Source organism: Zosterops lateralis (genome assembly GCF_965231275.1).
Source record: "Zosterops lateralis genome assembly, chromosome: 19".
In the NCBI taxonomy this organism is placed as follows: Eukaryota; Metazoa; Chordata; class Aves; order Passeriformes; family Zosteropidae; genus Zosterops; species Zosterops lateralis.
The window spans coordinates 6,609,796-6,630,783 of NC_139779.1; the positions used below are offsets into that span (position 1 = coordinate 6,609,796).

Consider the following 20,988-nt stretch of genomic DNA (forward strand, 5'->3'; position numbering starts at 1 on the left):
AGACATCTACAGGAGCTGACACCAGGGCTGGATGTATCTCCTCCAAGGAGGGATTCAGATGACGGAGCAGTGTTGAGACACAGAGAAGGTTTCCCCAGTCCCAGAGGCATCACGTCTGCCAGCACAGACAGATTCCTCCACTGCAGCTTCTCCTATGCATTTTGAGAGCTGCAGGTTTGCTGCTTTTGCTTCTGACAGCAAACTGACTTTGCATCCACTTGCAAATCCAAAGTTCAGAGATTTGAACAAGAGCCTCTGAATCCTGGAGCCTGCTGAATCACAAGGCTGCTCTCAGTCTCTCCTCCGCACACCTCAGAGACACCCAGTGCTCCTGGAGCTGCTGGGAGAGTAACCTGTCCAATCCCTGCTGCTAACACAGGCTTAGCTAATAAACTGCAAAAGGACCCATGGGGAACGAGGCACAGAACATGGTGAAGTTGAGGAAGACCATGCAAAACACAGAAGGTATTCAGGGGCCTCTAAAAGGATTATGAAAAATATTATATTCTAAAGACAGCAGGCAGACAACAGCTGCCTTAAGTTTCAGAGCGAAGTGGATTGAAAAAATGGATCCACTATAATTTTCAGAGACAAATCTCTGTAGTTTATCTGATCCACTATTTAAATTTCAATACACAGTCCTCTATCTGCAGTAATAATAACCTAAATTCCATTTAGTGTTCATTTGAGCAGTCAGGATAAAGTCATTTCTTATTATCTCCCCACTGTGTAAAAAACAGCTTGAAGGTAGGAAGTCAGCAAGCATTTTCACCAAAAAGTAATTATTGTAAGTGACATTTTTACTGCTGGCATGCCATAAGGCGAACTGCGCATTTGGAAGGACAAGTTGCTAAAACAAAATGACAGGGTACTCTGTGACATTCCGATGAGAACCCAAACATGATTTCACTGCCTCTTGCTTTGATGCACCACTTTTCCCACTGTCCAAAGCTTGGGCTGCAGGTTTCTGCCTAACTAGTCCAAGCTGCTTCCTGAGGAACTGGGGGGAACAGGCACATCCTGTGGGAGCATCCCGGGCCCTGCTCACTCCCAAATCTTGCACATCACTGGGCAAGAGGAAAGCAGACAAATGTGGGCAGGAGATTTCTCAGCAACCTCTTAAAAGAGCATTTGCTACTTCAGGGCTGCATTTACCTCCTCATGTAGATGAGTTAATGGACAACAACAGGCCTGGCAGGTTGCCTGAGATCAAAGTGTCTCACACTGGGACTGGATTAGTTTCTGCTTCCCCGATGATGAGGCTGCTCAATCTATCTAATTTGTAGACCAAACTGTGGTGAATGCTGCCCTGAGAATCAGGACCTGATCACACACAGCTGATCAACATCCCCAGGACAACCCTGGTATTCAGTCTGAAAATTTCAGGGAGAGATTTCTTCCCTCCAGTCTTCTATTTGATTTTACCTTTAGCTATGGCTGCCTTTGCAGGGTCTTACCAGAGAATCCCAGAATGATTTGGGTGGGGAGGGACCTTAAATCTCCTCTGGTTCCACCCCCTGCTATGAGCAGGGACACCTTCCACTATCTCAGGTTGCTCCAAATGCCTTCCAACCTGGCCTTGGACACTTCCAGGGAGGAGAAGAAATTAGCATTCTAGACTTAATCTTTTAAAGCACCATAATAGCAGCTCTCCTCACTAACAGTGGGTGCAGCACAAGCCTGAACTACATAATAAAGCTGTGCAGCACTTGTGGGAGAACACTGCAACACATCCCTCTTCTGACTAATTAAAGCAAATATGTGTGAAAGCGCCTTCTCCCAGGTAGCGTTTTTGGTGGATTTACTCTTGAGTGAATGAACCTTGCCCAGTCACAATTTACAAATTAATGTGGCTCATGAAAATATGATCCTCCCTACAGTTATGAACTCCCCCAGTTCTGTGTAGGGAGTGCACAAAGCTCCCCGCAGTTTGCATGTATAATGATGTCAGATACGTAGGCACGTGCAGTTGGAGTTGTGAGCACTCACTGGAGCTGCCACCACTCTGACTGTGGAGAATTTGTTTGTTTGTTTGCTTCACAAATGTTGTAACTTTGGGGAAAATGTTATTCTGGGTCTTGGCTCAGAGGGAAATTTTATGTGGATGGGGGAGGGATCAAAGGAAAAAGCCCTTTAGGAAAGTGTGCAGATGTGTGTGTGTCTGCATGGAAAGGGGAGGAACCAGCTTTGGTTAACTCTGCAGTTACTGAGGCAATAGAAAAAAAAAGGTTCCCACTCTGCATATGAGTATATGTTTAAGTGTCAGGAGTACATAAAACTGAATAATCAGGGTAGATGTTAAAATTACCTGAAAAAAATCTGCTTTTGAGTATTGCTGAAAGATTAGATGGTATTGCTGCAACTTAACTTGTATTTTCAATAATTGTTTTAGCTTTGCAACTCTATTAAAAGATGTGTTTTCAGGTCTGGAAAGCAGAAGGAGCTGGAGAAACCAGATGAAGTTGAGAAAAGAGCATGTAAGATGGGAAGTGGTGATATACTCATGAGGAGAGATTTACAGCTGGATGTTTAAAAGTACTTGGAGAAGTTGGGCAACTAATTCTCCCTTCAACAAACCTGCAGCCACAAATGCCTCAGAGTTCTAGAAATCCCCCTGTTGTGCCCAAAGCTACCCCAAGACCTATTTTAAAGGCTACATAAAGTGAAACCATCAGATTTCCACTGAGTCAGGAGGACTAGAGAGTACAGACTGCTCCAAAGGATGTCTGCAATTTTGTGCAGGAAGATACTACTGGAGTCAATCAGTTCAAGTGCAATTTGTCCTGAGATCTGACTTTGGGGCAGACACACCCTGACACAACCACACCCCGGGAGAAAACCCTCAGAGGAGAAGAATTAAGGGGCATTTTTGCAATAGCCTGAGGGGAAGATGAGGCCTCTGTAACCATAAGCACTACTTTACAAAAAAACACGGAAAAAAATAGGGGAAACTTAAGAATTTTTTAGATAGATTTAGACACACAGTTGAAAACATCAGAGCAATGCCCAGGTCAGGCCAACAGCCCCAAATCATCCTATGATTCTATGATTCCTGAGCCAAAAGTGAAATCTTGCCATTGAAAAGTAACTTATAATTTTTGGTTTTACAGATCACCCTTAACCAATTAAAAAAACCCTTTCTAAAAATACACCATATTTTAAATTAGATGCTTAATAGCAGAATCATGGCTGCTTTAAAAGACATTGCTCTACTCTGCCAATCTTTCCTTAATATTCAGATTTTTCTGTGTTTCCGTAACTTAACTAGAAATCAATATTTAGAAATAACTGCTGGAAAAATATTTTCAATAACCTTATTATTAAACCAGCTTGTGTGCAGACGCTTTATTAAGGATTTTCTGAATGCTAAAACAAATATGTCATGGAAGCAATCAATCAAGATGCCACAACCCCACAGTGTTATATTTTTAGTATAATCAAGACAAACGTGTGCACAATGCATTTTGGAAAAAAACAGAGTGAGAGCCTCCACGAGGAGATTCTGCTGCAGTTTATGGTGTCTCTGTTGACTTGCTGACCTCGTGATTTGATGTGTTAAACCAGCTTGCTTGAACGTGGCACCAATTTTATGACTGTTTGTTGTCCTCCTGCGTCAGGAGCCTGAGTGTGAAGGTATTTCCACACCCTCCTTGGAGATTAGAACCTGGTGTCTGCTCCGCAGCAGAAGCTGCAGCAGGATGCATATGTGCACTGTGCACTGCATTTACAGAGATCTCCCCCACTAAACAGTGTGGACGTTCCCTTGCCACAGGCTATGTCCATATGGGATGGATCCCAGGCTAATGATTCCTTCCTTCCTTCCTTCCTTCCTTCCTTCCTTCCTTCCTTCCTTCCTTCCTTCCTTCCTTCCTTCCTTCCTTCCTTCCTTCCTTCCTTCCTTCCTTCCTTCCTTCCTTCCTTCCTTCCTTCCTTCCTTCCTTCCTTCCTTCCTTCCTTCCTTCCTTCCTTCCTTCCTTCCTTCCTTCCTTCCTTCCTTCCTTCCTTCCTTCCTTCCTTCCTTCCTTCCTTCCTTCCTTCCTTCCTTCCTTCCTTCCTTCCTTCCTTCCTTCCCAACCCACCCTCAGCAGAGGGAGAAGCAGACTCACCCCAAGCAGGCTGCACTAAAGATCCTCCTTTTTGGAGGAGTGCTGGAGAAAAGTGCTGAAACAAAATGACATTTACATTGTACGCAACAATATTATAAAAGCTATTAAGGTACATTATTTTACACATCCTCATAATCTCTCCATACTGCTTTACTTAATTTGTGATAAAATTGTTGAGAAAGGGTACTTAATGTAGGACAGTCAGTAAAAGTAATTTATCATCTTCCCGCTTCGGTGCTCACGTTATCAGCGAACTCATTTTCTGCATTCATCATGCAATCAGCCTATTATTTGCATATTAATCAGGCAGTGGACCATGAAAGAGCCGCATCCCAGCCAAATGCTGCACTATCTCAGGAGGAACACTCAGTAATTATCATACATCAGTGTTATGATGTGGTAATTGATTATAACATCTTTCTGTTGCCCCTGGGGAGTCCCACTGCTAACCCAGCTTCAGGCATTCTGTGCAGATTTTTCTCTGAAAATTAGAGAAACCATTGCTGTCCTTTTATTAATGTTTTTCCCTTTACAATAGACAGCTCTCTGAGCATTTCCAAGGTACTTTTGCCTTTTTCTTTCTTTTTTTTTTTTTTTTTTTTTTTTTTTAATGAAACCTTCATTAGGGAAAACACCTGTCTTGGATCAAAAAAAAGTAAAAAAAGAAATAACCAATCACCCGAATCAGACCCCCCCAGAAAACCCAGTTGGGCTCGCTCATATTTGTCCTCTCTCTTTCAAGGTCTGGTGGCTTTTTAGGTGCTGGTGTGGCTTATATAACGCCCTTCCCCATCAAACACAACAAAATGTTGCAACTTCAATAGACAGTAATTGCAAAGTTCGCATAAAGGCAGTTAAGTTGCTTTATTTAGGTGCCAAATGAGAGGCTAATTTTGGTCCTCTCGTAAAGGACAAATGAAACATCTGCCAGTTCAAACTTGCACTATTTTTAGGACCCAAGTTCCAGAGGGGTAAACCAGAGAAACAAACATTAACCACAGCTGTGGTTACACTGTGGTCAATCTCACACCTCCTTCGTGTGGGAACCCATCCCAGGATCCCCAGGAAAGCAGCAAGAAAAGGAGAGATGGCTCTGGAGATGAGGCCAGAAGGGAACACCTAACACCAGAAAACAGAGAAGGATGCTTTTCCAAGGGCATGGAGGGACAGAACAATAGAGGAATGGCTTCCCACAGGGCAAGAATGGATGGGATGTTGGGCAGGAATTCTTCCCTGTGAGGATGGGCAGGCCCTGGCACAGGGTGCCCAGAGAAGCTGTGGCTGCCCCATGCCTGGGAAATGTTCCAGGTCAGGTTGGATGGGGCTTGGAGCAGCCTGGGATAGGGAAAAGTGTCCTTGCCTATGGCAGGGGTGGGACTGGATGGGTTTTAAGTTCCCTCCCAACCCAAACCATTCTGTGACAAGTTGCCATCAGCAATATCTTTGACAAGTACAAGTATAAATACTGAAGATGTACCACTGGGCCTATTTTACATCTCTTGTTGTAGTTGTATTTTCTCCTTTCATTGGCTTTTTAATTGGCTATCTTTCTCTTTTCACTTTTATTTAAATTTGATCTCAAATCCACTTTGTTTTCAATGCAAGTTGCATTTCTCATCAGATTTAAAATAATCACTGGATTCTTTCATTTGCTGTTTCTCTAGAAGGTTGCTGGCAAGTTAAAAAACCCTCCAACACACATCAAATGAGGTGAGACAAATTCCTAAGTTTCTCTCACACCCTAATGTAAAGGACGGACTGGAAGATAACTTAGAAGACATTAATTTTCTGGTAATATTCTGTTTTTTTTCTGTCTTGGGAATGATTTGCTATCAAGCAATATGTAGCTCTATAATCAGAACAGGCTGTTTATTTCCCTGTTTCAGAGCTACTGGGTGAAGAGGATTTCCATCCCAATTATAAGAGGGAAATAACAACCCGCACATTTGGTGCTCGCACACCTTCTTCCCCAGTATTTTAGGAGGAAAATAGCCCATTATCTGTTCTTTGAATTGAAAGCAAGGTAATTTTCATCCAGTGGAGGAGCATTTGGTAATTTGCTGAGCAGCAGTCGGGCTGTTGCCCAGGGAGGGCTGAGGGTACCGTGGCCATCTCCATCCCACCAGTGGCCAAGGGCTGGACCTGCAGCCCCTCTCCTTTCCCCAGCAGCAGCCAAAACACCAACGTGAGCTTCTGCCAGCTGCCAGAGCCTTCTATCCCTAACAGAAAATCATCTGCTCCCTTTGGAGAAGTGCTTTTCCAGGCTCTTGTGCAGCTGCCAGCCCACGGGGGACAGAACCCAGTGTACACCCAGCTCCTGACCCTGCCTGGGGGTGCTCGGCCTCCCTGTGCTGGGGCTCCACAGCCACGGCCTTGCTCTGTGTCTGTGCAGCTCCAGTTGGTCTGGAATTTGCCTTTCCCGTCTCTCAGCTCCTCGTTTTCCACTCAGCCCCTCTGTGGTTTGCAGCTGGCAGCAGGGAGGGGGTGTGGGTCCCCTCCCCAGGGGAGGCCCCAGTGTGCAGGCACAGGGGAAGGGAAAGGCTGGTAATTAATGATATGAAGTAATAAGTAATGAAATGAACAACAGTGGAATTTACAGAGCTCAACTACTCAATGGCCACGGGTTTCTCTCCCTACCTATAACCTGTTTTTAGAAACTCTCATGCCAACTGCTACTCTGTGAACTACCTGAGTAGCCTGAGGCAATAATGGTCAGGAAAGTTTCTTTTTTCCACACAGCTTAAAATTTTTTTTTCATTTATTAATTCTGCTCTTTGAAAATAAAAACTTTAAGGATATGGCATTGCTGTGCCTGGCTCAGTGCTGCTGCAGAGCCACACTTGACCTCCTTGCTTGGGGATCTCACACTAAGGGGGAGAGTGAGAGTCAAGGACCTGCATTCCCAAATTAACCACAGAAATAAAACATAGCTGCAACTTGACTGGGTAACTTCTCCAAAACAAATGCTAGGAGTCCATAACTACACTTTGGAGTGAATTAAATTTGCCTTCAGAATCCAGCACGGGTCTCCTCTTTGCTGTATTAACATTGTAACTGAGTCACAAAGAGAATCTGCCTAGAAAACAGTGTTCACTCCCTGATTTTGTATTTTACTTTAGCCCTCCTGTGACAGCAAAGTCGTGACCACAGTAAGGACAGAGTCATTTTCTGTCCTTTAAATTTAATTAAGGAAATTTAATCACTGGGTGGTCTCATGGACAGAGAAGGATACAACCAGGAGAGGAATTTCTCCACAAATACTGACTATTTGTAAAGCATCACTGATGGAAAAGGAGCAGGGCTGTGGGGGCAGCCTGGGCAGGACAGACCTCAGCAGGAAACAGGAATGCCCAGGAATCAGAGCCAGTGTCATGTACAGAATCAACTCGAGGCACTGACTTCATGCTGCATTCCTAGGTCCCAGTGAGGTGCCCGGACAGCCATTCTCCTGGTTTTATTGATACCAGAAAGGCTGCCAGGGAAGTTTTCATGGTCCAAATGTCAGGGAAATGGCACAGAAGATGATCACACACGTTACAGACAGACTACAACAGCTGCCCTTATGAGGAGCCAACTGATATCCTATGGTTTGAAATCAAGACAGCCCCGGACAATTGCTCCTGAGCCAATCCCAAACCACACAGAAAGAATGGGGAAACTTCACCATGATGTGCCAGGGTGCTCCAGGGATAAGCATGAAGGTAACTCTCTGGCTGACGTAGTTACTCAGCTCTGAACTTTAAAACCACATTTTGCACCTAGCACAAAAGGCCACAACTTTCCCAAGTCCAAGACTAAATAACTGGTTATCAAACACAAAACATCTCTGCAAGGAATTCCTGCAGTCGGCTGTCTGTCTGTCTGTCTGAGCCATGTGATCTCCCTTCTATTCCATTTCACAGACTACATTAACCACAAACATTCCATGTCATACATTTTTATTAACCTGGAATGCCAGCAAATGACTGCAAAACCATCTCTCTCTCTCTTTTTTTTTTTTTTTTTTTTTTTTCCTTTTTGATTCAACAACAAAAACCAGCTCCAGTTTGGGAAGGTCTGTCAGCATCACTGCACTGATCACTTTGGTGATGTCACAGTGTAAGGATTCAGCTCTCCCTGTGCTAATCCCAGCTGTGCTCTGGACAGCTCTGCCCACCCAAACAAACCAGAACAACTCAAGAAAAGATGATAAAATGCAGGGAGATGGAGGTAAGAGCTTCTCCTTTGCCACCACAAGGCTACTGAGCTCTTCCCAGAAGTGCATCAGGATGGTATTTCCAAATTTGGGCTGCCAGCCTGAAACACTCTCTCTTCCTACTTTTACTTCTCGCAGAGTAGCCAATGTGACAGAATTCTCCTGGGATCAGGAAAATGGGAATATCCACCCAGCACACAGTTAACTACCTGCCCACTCAGCACCTTCTGCACCGGCAAATGTTACAGGAATCTGTACTACATAAATAAATGGCTTTGCCATCACACCCCGATCTCTCTGTTAATATCACAACAACACTAAACCATCCTGAGGTTTTTCCGATTTGCCTTCCCAAGGGATGATGAGAGGTAATCTCCCCGTTGTTACGAATGCCTTATTTTGAAAAGAAAGCTTTTATGCATATTTTAGTTGATCTAAATACAGTAGATCTCAGGTTTTTAAATCACCAGATAATATGCAATTATCTCAAGCTAGATTCTGATTTTGAAACAAGCTCTAATTAGCTCCCCATTTTATGCTGCTATAATCCTTTCTTCAACTCCCATGAGTGTTACTATTGCTAAGCAGCATGAGGTTAGGAATGATGGATGATACCCAGAAAGGAAGACAAACAAAAGGGAAATTCAAAATCCCCTGAGATCACCCGCAGCTGTATCGGCAAATGAAGATTTCCACATTAGGTCATAAGACGACCCTTACAGAAACACACACCAAAAAGGCACGTCTTCCTCCCACTGAGTATTTGCAAGCCTTTAATGTAGTATATAGAGAGAGTGGATGTCCTTCACAGAGGATAAAGGAAAAAAAAACAGTGAGTGCAAAAATTCAGCTTTCCTGTGAGCAGCCACGGAATCAACAGCACCAGAAAGGAAACTCTGTCTCAATCTCCAAAGATACGCAGCACAAAGCCCCAAAATAAAACCAACTAATAAAAGCTGTGCACAGTACAAGTATTTAGAAAAAATATCCAAGCCTTCTCCTGGCACATGGCAACTGTTCAAACCCACCCCGGCTCCCATCAGCAGTAATGCAACTAAATAAGGGCCAAATTCATCATGAAAAAATGCTGATGCAGTTGGGTGACACTAATTCAACTTTTTTTTCCATGTGATTTGGTCCATGCTTTTGACACATAAATCATTAAAAAGGCAGATTTACCCAAGGGCATTAGAGCATTTAGGTGGAAAGAAATACACAGAAAAAATGTTAGAAAAGGCACGGCAATACTATTTTTGACCACCTAGGGTACAGACACCATTTTTGTGTAAAACATGTTCCCTAAAACTTGCACAAAATCATCAAGCCTTGAGGAAAGCTCACAGGCAGAAAATACAGGTCTATACCTGTCTGTCATTTTGGTATAGGCTGCTTTTTACAAAATTCATGAATACAGCATCCAAAGAAGAAAAACTAAGCCTGGCTTCTCTTTGCTATCTCAACATATATACATACATATAAACATAAAAATACATATATGTTTATCCATTCATCATATGAAACACTGATTGGCCCATCTGTCCACACGTGAAAATGGAAAATTACTGGACCAAAGGTGAGATTTTCATGAATGAGGTGTTTATCAAAACCTTATGATCTAGAAGTGTAACTAACTGGCTCAGAAATCCAGAAAACCTTGCTAGTTTGATAGAATAGAGCCAAACAGTAATGAAAATACTCCCAGCTAATAAAAGTTTGAGTCGTTACTATGCATGTTGACACTCTGTACACTGAAGACCTTCTTGGCAAAGCACTCAGGAGCCACTGAGTGTATTAGTTTAATTTCACTTCTTTCCCTTCATGCATTCAACAAGTTCCAAGCCAATTATATTACATGGAAAAGGCTCCAGACCTTTCCTCGTTTCAAAACTGTTCTGATTAATTTCTGTTTTAAAATTACAAGTATGCAACCTTCTCTGCCTTGATTTTCCTGGGAAATGTCTCAGAAGACCAGAAAATTGGAGCTGTCTCTCTCTTTTTTTTTTCTTCTCTCTGCCCTGGAGTGATGGATCTTTCACAAATGCATAATTATTATTACCTTTTCCAAACTGTTTGCTGCATTTTTAATTACAGAACAGCTGCTAATAAAAGGAAATCACCAAACTGCCCTTCCTCATTCAAATAACTTGGTTTTTGCTCTTTTGTTCTGCCTGGTGTCACAACCTTCCTTATTCCTTCACACAGAGAAAGGCACCAAGAAAAAAAACATTTTGTACAACAATTCTATTTTTAATCCTCCGAGAGGAGGTAGAAAAGGGCACGAGCCCATTTTCTCATTTGTAAGTTGGCTTTAAGGAATGAAGGAGGACAATCATCAATAACATGATTTTATTAGCTGATAGGAATGTGTCACCTCACAAAATATTAGCTCAAGGGCAGGAACTGACAAACGACACTGGGAGTGTGGGAGGGAACAAAATATCCCAGCAGCAAAGCTGAACTTCCTGAAGGAAATCACTTTCAGCTCCCAGCGATCCCCCCGGGAATCCAGAAGGTGGTCGGATTTTAATACTATGGGCTTGTCTTTCCATCTTTTATAATTAGAGTTAGTCTAAATCTTCATAAATATGAAGATTAGCAATAACAATGCAGCATTTCCCAGCTCCTCTGATTTCGAATTCCCCCTAAAATGGCTACAATTAATTACTCATATTTTCCACGCTGTCTCGGGCGTTTGTAACTGTGACACTCTTGCACGGCATTGATGCCACAAAAAAAAGTACTCAATGGCATGTTTTTAATGAACCATCACAGGAAATTTCCATGTTCCCTAAATGCTTGGCTATAAGTAACAATAGCCCTATGATTGCAAATAATTTTCTCCCATTTTGGTTTTGTTTTCATGGCTTGTTTTTACTGGGGGCATTTTTTTTTTTTTTTTGCTTTTATGTATTTATTTTCAACTGTTCTCCTTAAGAAAAACGTGGACAGAATATCATCACGAATTTTCTTCAAGTAAAATCTTTTAGAATGCAAAATAGTTTCCTCAGTAGAGAGAAAAAAGCACTTTCATTAGCACATTTAGAGTAAAGCCAGTGAGCTGCAGAAAAAGAAGGAGTATTTCAGAATAGCAGAAAGGTGGAAGAAGAGCACAACCTATCCCTGTCTGTGCCCTGAAATGCAGCAATTCTCTAACACAGGGCACTGGCTGTAAGCACAGAGCAGGGCATGGGTATTTTTCTGGAGTGTTTTACGTCAGTGAAGCATTTCATTGGTAAAGAGGTTGTGTGGGTAGAGTTTGGTATCTAACAGCAGGAACACAGCTGTTCTCTCCTGTCCCAGCCTCCCTCCTATCCTGTGACCATCTCTAAAGCCTTCAGCCACTCACTTCTCTGACACTCAGCTTTGCTGCATCTGCTTTTATATTTATTTTTTCGCAAATGGAAAGGAGAAAAAAAACCAAAAAAAAAGTCAGCTGGGAATATTTAACAAAGCTTGAAAAAGACGTGACGTGGTCTGTTCCCCACCTTCAGATTAACAAAGCAGATTTTGTGCAAAGGAGAGTGGAAAAAAAACTACCAGCGAGTGAGGCAGCTGGAGTATGTGGATCACATTACAAACCAAGGGCTTGTTTTACAGCCATTGTCACATGTCACATTGATAAGCTGAACTATGGTAAAAAAAAAACCCTTACAGAGCCAATGATCTCTAAGATCAGACAGAGTCTCTTTACCTAATATATGCAGCTAAATATGCGTGCTCCCTACATCTGCCATAGCAACAAGGAGAGAAGGAGGAATTAACTGCATTAATAAAAAAAACTGAAGGGACTCCTGTATGATACAACAAAATGTGAGAAACCTCTCAGCATCAAAGCAAACGCAACAAAAGCACAGAGAATTATTTCAGAGCAAATCATTGAAACCAGCTGATTACCTGAGCTTGCACATCCCTGCTGTAGGGAATCCTGTAATGATGTCACAGAGTGAAGGACTAGATAAGAGAGGAGAGGAAAATCAGGGAACAATAAAAGGAGATGCCAAACCACAAACTAAACAGTAAGCAGGCTCAACAAATAGCAAAGTGCTGATCTCGGCAAGGGCTTGCTGCTCAGTTAACTCATGGCACAGAAAGGTACGACCCAGGCCAGGCTCCAGCCTGCCTTTTCTGTGTCAGTAGGTATTAGGGGAAGAGACAGCCACAATAAAAGTGTCATTGCAACCCAGCATTCCCCCTTTAAAGCTCAGTTTTCCAGCTCACCTCCTGAGACAGCAATCGATATTCTCCCTGGAACAATCCACAAAATCCCCTGTGCAACCCTAGGAAACAGCGCGCAACATTTTCCAGCTCTTTGGCCAAAATTTTTGGGATTGCGTGTCATATTCATGCCTAGATAATATCACCCTAATGAGGAACTTGATAACTGCTGCTTATCAATTACACATAAACGTTTGTAAACATTCCCAGCACGTCCCCTTAGGGACCGGCTGGGGCTGCCAGGGTGGATTGGTGCCACTTCCACAACGCCTGGACCAGCACTGGTGCAAGGCTGGCTTACTGCAAATTTAAAAAAAAATAAAAAAAATACAGAAAATAGAGAAAAAAAAAAATCTCCTCCTCCTCAACTCAAACAACATAGTGGAATTTTAATTACCTTGTCCTTGTTGCTGCCCTTGTGCAGGCAGGACACACTGTCCCAGCTCACCATTCAACCAGAGCTGCATACGAATAAATGGTTCTCGGCCTTTTTGGGTCAATTTGCTCCATGGCTTTGGCCTGGAGAGCATGTCACTGACACTTCCTTGGGACAGCCCCAATACCTGAAGTGAAGCAACCAAGAATGGCACGTTAACACACTGGCACTGGAAACGGGGGGAATTTAAGTAATTTTGATTTCTTTTACTGTATTGCTCAAATTGTTTGTATATGGACAACTATAAAATCTGTAAAAATTGGACAATTATAAAATCTGTTTTCTGTGGATACTCTGATGGAAATGCTTTTATTCCCGCCGTGTTGCCTTCTGAAGGAAGGTGGTTTTTTTTCCCTGCAGAATCTGGGTGGCAGCAGCCTGGTGAGGGATTTGCATGCTTTTCATATTTTGTGTCAAACAGTTTCATCAGTTTTAACAGGAAAAACACCCAGTCCAGGCACACACAGGCAGATGAAACAGGCAATGACTGGCATGTATTTTGTTCTCAAACAAAAATAATTGGGACTTTTGAGACTAGGCCTATATTTGGTTGATTTTTGGGGGATGAATTACAACAATGTGTGTTTTCACCTGTAGCAGCGGCTGCTCCACATATGTAAATATTTAAGAATACAGCTGACTGCAGTGGGCGGGGGGGAGGGTGCAGAATTTCAGACAGGCAGAATGCAATTACTTGCCTAGAATTCAGCACAGGTACAAGAGTTAAAAATCATACTTAATGAAAGCTGCCATGGGATCTTTAAAGACCCCGAGAGGTCAGACTTTTCATTTTATATCTTAGTGAGAAGGTAATAGTGCGATGCCAGCTCCTATTACACTTTTATATTGATTCAATTCTTTATAGGAAGAAGAAACAACAAATGTCCTACACTTTTTACAGCCTGGGAGGGGTTTTCTGGTGGTCAGGGACCCTCAAAATCCCACGTGCTCAGTGCTTAGGGCTCACAACGTGAGAACTTCAGGGAGCCTTATCTGTAATCAAACATAGCCCTAAAACATCTCAGAGCACACTGAGGTGCTGAGCACCAGGTATTAGAAATGACTTGGAATTCTTGACTTCAGACTAAGGAGAGTTAGGGGATTTTCCATGTGTTTGTTTTAATGCCCTTGTGCACGTTTCCAAATAATAATGAAAAAGGAAAAATGCTCTTGTGTCCATAATCTTCACTTATAATAAAGTTAAGGCTCTCCAGTCATGACAATGGTATTACTCAAATATTCCACGAATTCATTACATTAAGCATGAAATATTGAGTCTCAGCAATGTTTGCTTCAGCTTTCAAGTTTTCTAAACTCAAGGCCCCATTCCTAATTCCAAGTGGCTGAAGCCAATCCCTGCATAAAAATCCTTGCAATTCCTACCACACAGGGAAACTAATACTTCAGTGAGTTTAGTTTTGAAACACTTCACACACGGAGCAAAAACATTTTTCCACAGGACACCCATGGCACGTCCCCCTCTGGGTCTGCACCTGTGTGTCAGGAGCAGAGGGCACAATCACAACACTGGTGAAACAAGAGAGAACCACTTTTCTTTACCTTTTCCCCAAAGATCCTTTGGCAGATGCCATTCTTTGCTAGCTTTTCCTTGACCTGCCGCGTTAGCTCTATCGTATCCACCTCCTGGTACATATAAATCTCATACTGCTCGGGTGTCAGTGGAGGAACCGAAGGTTTGGATGGCTTGGACAAGGACACGATAGGGGATGAAGGGAGGGGGCTATTTTGTGGTGTCTCACTGCGACTGGCCCCGGTCATGCTCAATTCAGAACTCTGTGAGTACGGAGATTCCGCGTTTGGCCACTCTTTCCAATACTCAGAAGAAGACGGTCCTTGGAGCTGGCTACGATCTGGCCTAGTCTGATTGCTGACCTTTTCTTTTCCACCACTGGCTTCCTCAACTTTTATATCTTCAGGAAGAGCTGCATTTCTTCTCTCATGCTGCACAGTATTCCACCAATGGTCCTTCCAAACACCACCACGTCCCAACTCATTTTTAACATGCCTCAACATACCCTGGGCAGAATCACTTATTCCATGAAGCTCTAAAACAGGTGCCTCCTGAGGCTCTTTTTTGAGCCCAGAGAGGTTCTGCAACGCAGAGATACTGGAATCAGTGACAGATGAATGTTTCTTCAGGGATATGGCCAAAGGAGAATAGCTGGAAACTGAAGACATTGCAGGTGTAGACACTAGTTTGGGGGACAGGATAGAAATGTCAGCTTGAGATAGAGGTGGTGTTTTTAAGGCAGGTTCAAGGGCAGCCTGCTGTGCCTCCATTTCCCGTCGGGCTTGTTGCAGAATGGATCGAATTGCATCATCAGAATTGCCACTGCTAGAGGCAGAAGGCGGCTGAGCCGGCTCAGCTATGAAAAACAACCAAAAGACTAAATGCAACAGAGGAAAATGCTTTATATTCAACACGTGCTACTGTAAACATTGCCCTGACAGGAAAAAAAAAATAAAGAAAAAAAAAAAAAAGTGGGGGAGGGGGGGTGCTGAAAGGGCTGAAATACATTTCTGGATGGGAGGGAGGAGTTTTCACTAAGCAAAGATTTGCACTTTTCAAAATAAGGTAAGATTTCCAAAGTTCTTCACTGGAAAATTTTGAGAGTTGCCAAAGTGCTGGATGTTTGCACGCACAGACTCAGCTGCACAAGTCTGGGATCACTTGCCCTTCCACCATTGTAAACAATTTCAAATAAATGCCTTTGAAAATCAAGCCTTCACCTCTTCCTCCCCCACCCCCACGTGGTCAATAACATTTTATAGCTGCATTTACAAAGTTATTTAACCTTTCACTTCACTCTTTTCTCCACAAATGACTTTAACACGCACTCAGAACTGAACACAGCTGCATTCACCTGGACAGACTATTACAGTATAAATAAGGTGAGACCTTTTAACTTCAAAAACACAACACACAAATTACAACAAAGGCAGAACTTTAGGAAGAGATGATCATCATTATTTCACTTGACAAGCTAAATATGCTCCTGCTTCCTGTTTTCTTGTTCCATGGTCCCGACCACTGAAATAAACAGCTCTACCAGAGCCAGGCTGATACCTGGCCATCACCTTCTCCCTTATCCAAAGCTCTAGGGTGGAGTCACGGGTGCTCTCAGCAGAGACAACCCCCAAATGCAGCATTCCAGTGGGGAACCAGGATTTGGGTGGCTGTGCTGCAGCAGTCGGGGATGAGCAGAGACTGGAACGTGGGTGGGGAATTATCTCTGCAGAGCCAGGAGGTTTTGCAATGGCATCTGCTTCTATTTCAGTCTCCACTGAGGTCCCCAGTGCTTGGAAACCAGTTCCTCTGAAAGCTGCTCTGCAGAGAACTGGGAAAGTGGGGAAGCACCAGGTGGGAGCAGGGAGCCCCACACTGCAAGGAGTGGCCTCCAAGTGAAATAAGATTTGCAACACTCTGTGTACCACTCCAGTAATGCTAAGGCTCATCTGAATGCATTTCTGAATTTGTCTCCCTACATTCCTTCCTGTCACAGACTGCAAAATACATGAAAAGCTAAGAAATAGGAAAAAAAGACAGTGAGATTCTCTCTGCTGTTTTATCTGCTGGTTTCACAGGGAGTTTTGAGGCCGAATTAATATTTGAAAGGAAGTCTGAGACTCTCAGATGAAACATGCTACTGAATAACATTCTTGCCGTTTCCTGCACAAAGCCCATATTTTTTCTCTATGTAATAATTTCCTGTATCAAGTCATATTATTTAGATCTTATATTAACTAGTGTTTTATACTCTGCCATGAGATTAACTTAGTTTTCATTTGAAAGACAACTATCCAAAACTGTAGATCAGTATTTACTTTAAAAAATGAAACAGAAGTATGGCACAGAAATTTCTACTTCAGCCCAATAGCAGCACTGGGAACTCATAAAACTGAGGGCTATGGACTAGACAGAAATGTTAATTACATGACAGCATACAATGAGAAATTAGACTTATCTCAGGCCAAGAAGGATTTTTTGGGAAAGGGAATGTGTTTTGGATTTGCCAGTTCATTCACTGAATACATTCTGTAACCAAAAATAAAGTCATCTAAGAGTCAGGACTGAGTGTGCCTATATGAGTACAGGATGTACCATGGTTCTGGGACTGGTAATTGCTGCCTGTGACCTTCACCCCAACAAATCCATCCAGCCCCTCTCCCATGCAGTTGTGTCCCTGGGGCATGAGTGAGACAGAAGAGAAGAGAAAGCAGGAGCTGTTCCCTTTCCAAGGAGCAAACTGGGAGAAGAAGGAATTCTGCAGGTTCCCCTCAGTGACTCCTGCAAGTCTGGAGGGCAGCCAGGAGCTCAGAGCTCTGCACAGGGATAAAGGTGCTCAGAAATCCCACAGGGAGCAGGGCAGAGCAGAGACCCCATCACGCTGGGACATGTGTGACCTTAACTCAGGATGTCTCAGAGACAGAAACAACTCCGCTGAATAACAATAAAAATCTCCAAAAAAACTCTTCAAAAACCTATACTGAAGGTTTTCAGAATATAATTAACTGACCAGAAAGCTCATGGCAATTGTTTTAATTAAATTCTGCAGTAAAAGCAGGCAGAGACCAAATGAGCACTTACCTGTTTTCTGTACTTGCAGCTCCCTTTTGGCTTGTTCGAGAATGGATTTGATGGCTTCATCAGAGCCAGACTCTGTGGTTCGGATTCGTGTGGTTATGTTACCTGGGGAGGAAAACACAACTGATGACACCAAGAAAACTCTTATTTGGCTGTTTTTATAACACAAAGACACATTGTATGTGATACACGGCCAGCACAAACTGAGGACAACTTGCACACAGGACCTTTACCAACATTTACACAAAAAAAGTACTTAACATAATAAAAGCAAAATATCCTCGTTGTGCCTGTCTCTGGCTGCCCTGGAATGGTGAGAACATCAGAGGAAGAACTAGGTGGTCATATATTCCTTTTCTATGGTAACATACAGAGATCTATTCTTTTTTTTTTTTTTCTTTTTTTTTCTTTTTCTTTTTTTGGGAGGGAGAGAGGAAACAGAAAGGAAAAGAACTGGATGAGAAAAGAAGAAAGCTAAAAACAAAAGCCCAGGAATCAACTTAAAAACGGCATCAGCTGCTAGGCAAAGTAGGATGAGTATACATTCAGCCCAAAACAGAATTAAAAAGTAACTCAATAAAACTCAATAAAAACAATTTTTAACTTTCTAGAGGTTAATACATTAAGAGAAAGAGTCATTTAAACGCAGATACCATTTGAAGTACTCTCCAGCTAAGAGCTATTACTTGGTTGTTTGGTTTTGCTTCTGTTTTTTTGTTTTGTTTTGTTTTTTAACCTCTAAGGGGAAGAAAAGGAGGGAAAACTGTGAGTGCTACTGCACTTAACTGCATTTTCCATTATGAGATTATTGTTTGTAAGCAAGTGAGGTAATTTGTGACTGGAGTCAGAATAACTACAGACCTTTGGTGTACCTGCTTTTGTTTTTCCTTCTTTCTGATCTTACTAAAAGAAAAAATCTGCAACTAATCTATAATAAAAATGTGCAGACTTCCTCTTCAGTGATAATTTATGGAACTGATGTTCACTTGTCCTGTTGTCTTTTTCATATCTAATACTGAACTAAGCATCACACTAATTTAGCAGTGTATTAAAGTGGAATTTGTCAGCATAAGCCCCATGAAAAGAAAGAAGTACATCTAGAGCAGAAGCAGTACGCAATTGATGTTAGAACTGTGCAACTTTCTCCCTCTAAAACCATAAAAATAGCGAAGAGAGCATTTCAATAGGTCTGATGACTTTATAAAGCAACTTCTATCACTCCTCTCTCTCTATCTGCGTACACAGGGAGGATGGGAGGGAAAGAACTATCCAAACAGGGTTACGTTAGTACAGCAGCAGCAGAATTAGAAAAAGCAAAGTGTTCATCTAACCCATGGTTTGTTTTATACTTACTGTCTGTTTTTCTATCAGATTCCAGGCCAGAATCAAACTGCACAGTTTTAAGGAAACACACAGCTAAAGCACACTCCACTTCCTAGGGATTGACTGCAAAGAAAAACACCTGCCTGTGACGTACCTTCAGACCCATTTCTTCGTTTCGGTACTTCCTGAAATAGTCTGTTCAGGTTCTGGCCTGGATTCTCTGTTGAAAAACAAGTTTGGTAAGAACAAAACAATCAGGGGATGGTTGCTCTGACATCATGGGCTGTGTGACATGAGGAGCTGGCAGCCTGGCCCTGAGCTCTCCTGGCCCCTTGGGCCCCTGAGCAGGAGGAACTGGCTACTTGGGAAGAAGCAAGTCTGGCTGATTTGTTAATAAAGATTACAGCTATGTTCGGAAAGGAGATTAGACAGATATAAATAAATGTCTAGAGATACCAAAAACGAAGAGGTTAAAGATGGGCAGATAATCCCCTCAAGTACAATCATCAAAAGGAAGAACAGATTATAAATCTAACAGTGTGTGCTTCCAATTAAACAAAATCTAGGAAAACCCTGCCTGTCCTTTCCAATATTTCTTGACTGTAAACAACTTACTTTTCAGTTTCTCCAAATGTAAATCTCAGCCTTAAGATGAATCACAATGAAATGCATGTTACTTCTTAAAATCACTGCCTTAAATATGCAAAGCTGCTTTAAACTGGGATTGTGTTTTAATTACTCATCTCATGCATCACCTATCCTATTTTGTCAGAACACTTTGGGGAAAAAACACAATCACACAAGACAAAACAAAAGCCTGGTCTCAGTAAATAACCTCAAGTAAAAAACTCCCAAGTATTTCTGAGGGCTGATACCCCGAGTAGTTGCTGACCCTTTTTTGCTCCGTGCTCAGCTGTGGCACGGAGGGGTTGGGAAATGAGGGCTGTGAGTGTCCCTGCTGCTCCCTCCTGCTGACAGGCACCAGCCAGTGGCTAAAAAAAGCATAAGCAGAGATACGAACCTGCCTGAGTGCTGCAAAGCAGGGCTGGAGGGCTGAACCTGCTACACCTGGCACCTGAACCTGGGTGGGAGCAGCAGCAGCAGCAGCACAAACAGCCCCGGATGGAGAAGCTCCTGGTTTGGAATGTTTGGAACTAAGAGGAGCAGGGGGCTGGGGGAGCTCTTACCTCTTTGTCTGCCCTGGATGCTGCGAAGAGCCAGGATGTTCTGCTCGTCCGACAGGAACTGCTTCATCTTATGAAATGGCTCCTTGCCTCTCACAGTCAGTTTATTCCATGGCTTAGGCCGGGCCAGGATCTCACTCACAGACCCTTGTGACAGTCCCAACACATAATGTCCAAATATCCGCTGGCCAATATTGTGCTTGATCAACTGCTCTTTCACCTGACGTGCAATTTCGGCCGTGTCTATCTCCTCGCCTTCAGAGATGCTCCCAGCACTTTCTGACTGGCTGGGAGATGGGGCCATGCCATTTACATCCGGGCTTTGTTGTAATGGACTTTGGGAAGATATGGAGTTTGTGCTGTATGGACCTGTTGGAAAAATCATGCTTGTGCTTCCTGCTTCCTGCATTGCCTTGGAGTAGAAGGACTGCATTAGCTGTCGCTGGAGGAGAGAGTTTAGTGCAAATTTTCCTGTGGAGGCCAGGGGTAAGCTGGGGCTTGCCAGGGATGAGCTGAAAAAGTCTTGACTTAAACCCGTTGGTGAGAACTGGTGTGTACCATTAGTATTGGAAGCCTGCTCCCCCGCGTTGCGGAGCAACTGGGAAGGAGGGGAGGCCGGCAAGGTTGCAGGACGCTGACTCTCAGGCTGGTCTTTCCCTTTTCTCCTGGCTGACCCTACAAGGAAGGTCAAACATAATGCATTATGGGGGGTCAAAGAGGGAAAAACCAAGATAAAAAAATGCAAAGTTTGCCCCGCAAAGGGAAAAAAAAAAGTGCAGATTGACACGGGCCAATGGAGTGGCGGTGGGAGTTTTGGTTTTTGTTTGGTTTTGGTTTGTTTTCGTTTGTTGGGTTTTGGTTTTTTTTGTTTAATTTTTATTTTTAATTTATTTTTTTTCCATGATTGAAAATTTTTAAGCCAA

The 20,988-nt window shown here is 42.9% G+C and overlaps 1 protein-coding gene across 5 annotated transcripts in view; it reads right to left on the bottom strand.

Annotated features, from left to right (window-relative positions):
• Positions 1 to 20,988, bottom strand: part of CUX1 (cut like homeobox 1) — a 271,503-nt gene that overhangs the window by 52,383 nt on the left and 198,132 nt on the right. Inside the window, exons 15-20 of one of the 5 annotated variants that reach the window (XM_083875165.1) lie at positions 20,069 to 20,434; positions 19,036 to 19,101; positions 17,562 to 17,663; positions 14,513 to 15,339; positions 12,914 to 13,079; positions 12,196 to 12,252 (exon numbers count right to left, since the gene is read on the bottom strand). The exons of 1 other annotated variant lie outside the window; for it this stretch is intronic. In XM_083875165.1, coding sequence (XP_083731291.1) covers positions 12,196 to 12,252; positions 12,914 to 13,079; positions 14,513 to 15,339; positions 17,562 to 17,663; positions 19,036 to 19,101; positions 20,069 to 20,434 — 1,584 coding nt within the window. Of the gene's footprint in view, positions 1 to 12,195; positions 12,253 to 12,913; positions 13,080 to 14,512; positions 15,340 to 17,561; positions 17,664 to 19,035; positions 19,102 to 20,068; positions 20,741 to 20,988 lie in introns of all 5 variants that reach the window. 3 more of the 5 variants (XM_083875164.1, XM_083875166.1, XM_083875167.1) reach the window with 3 other exon arrangements.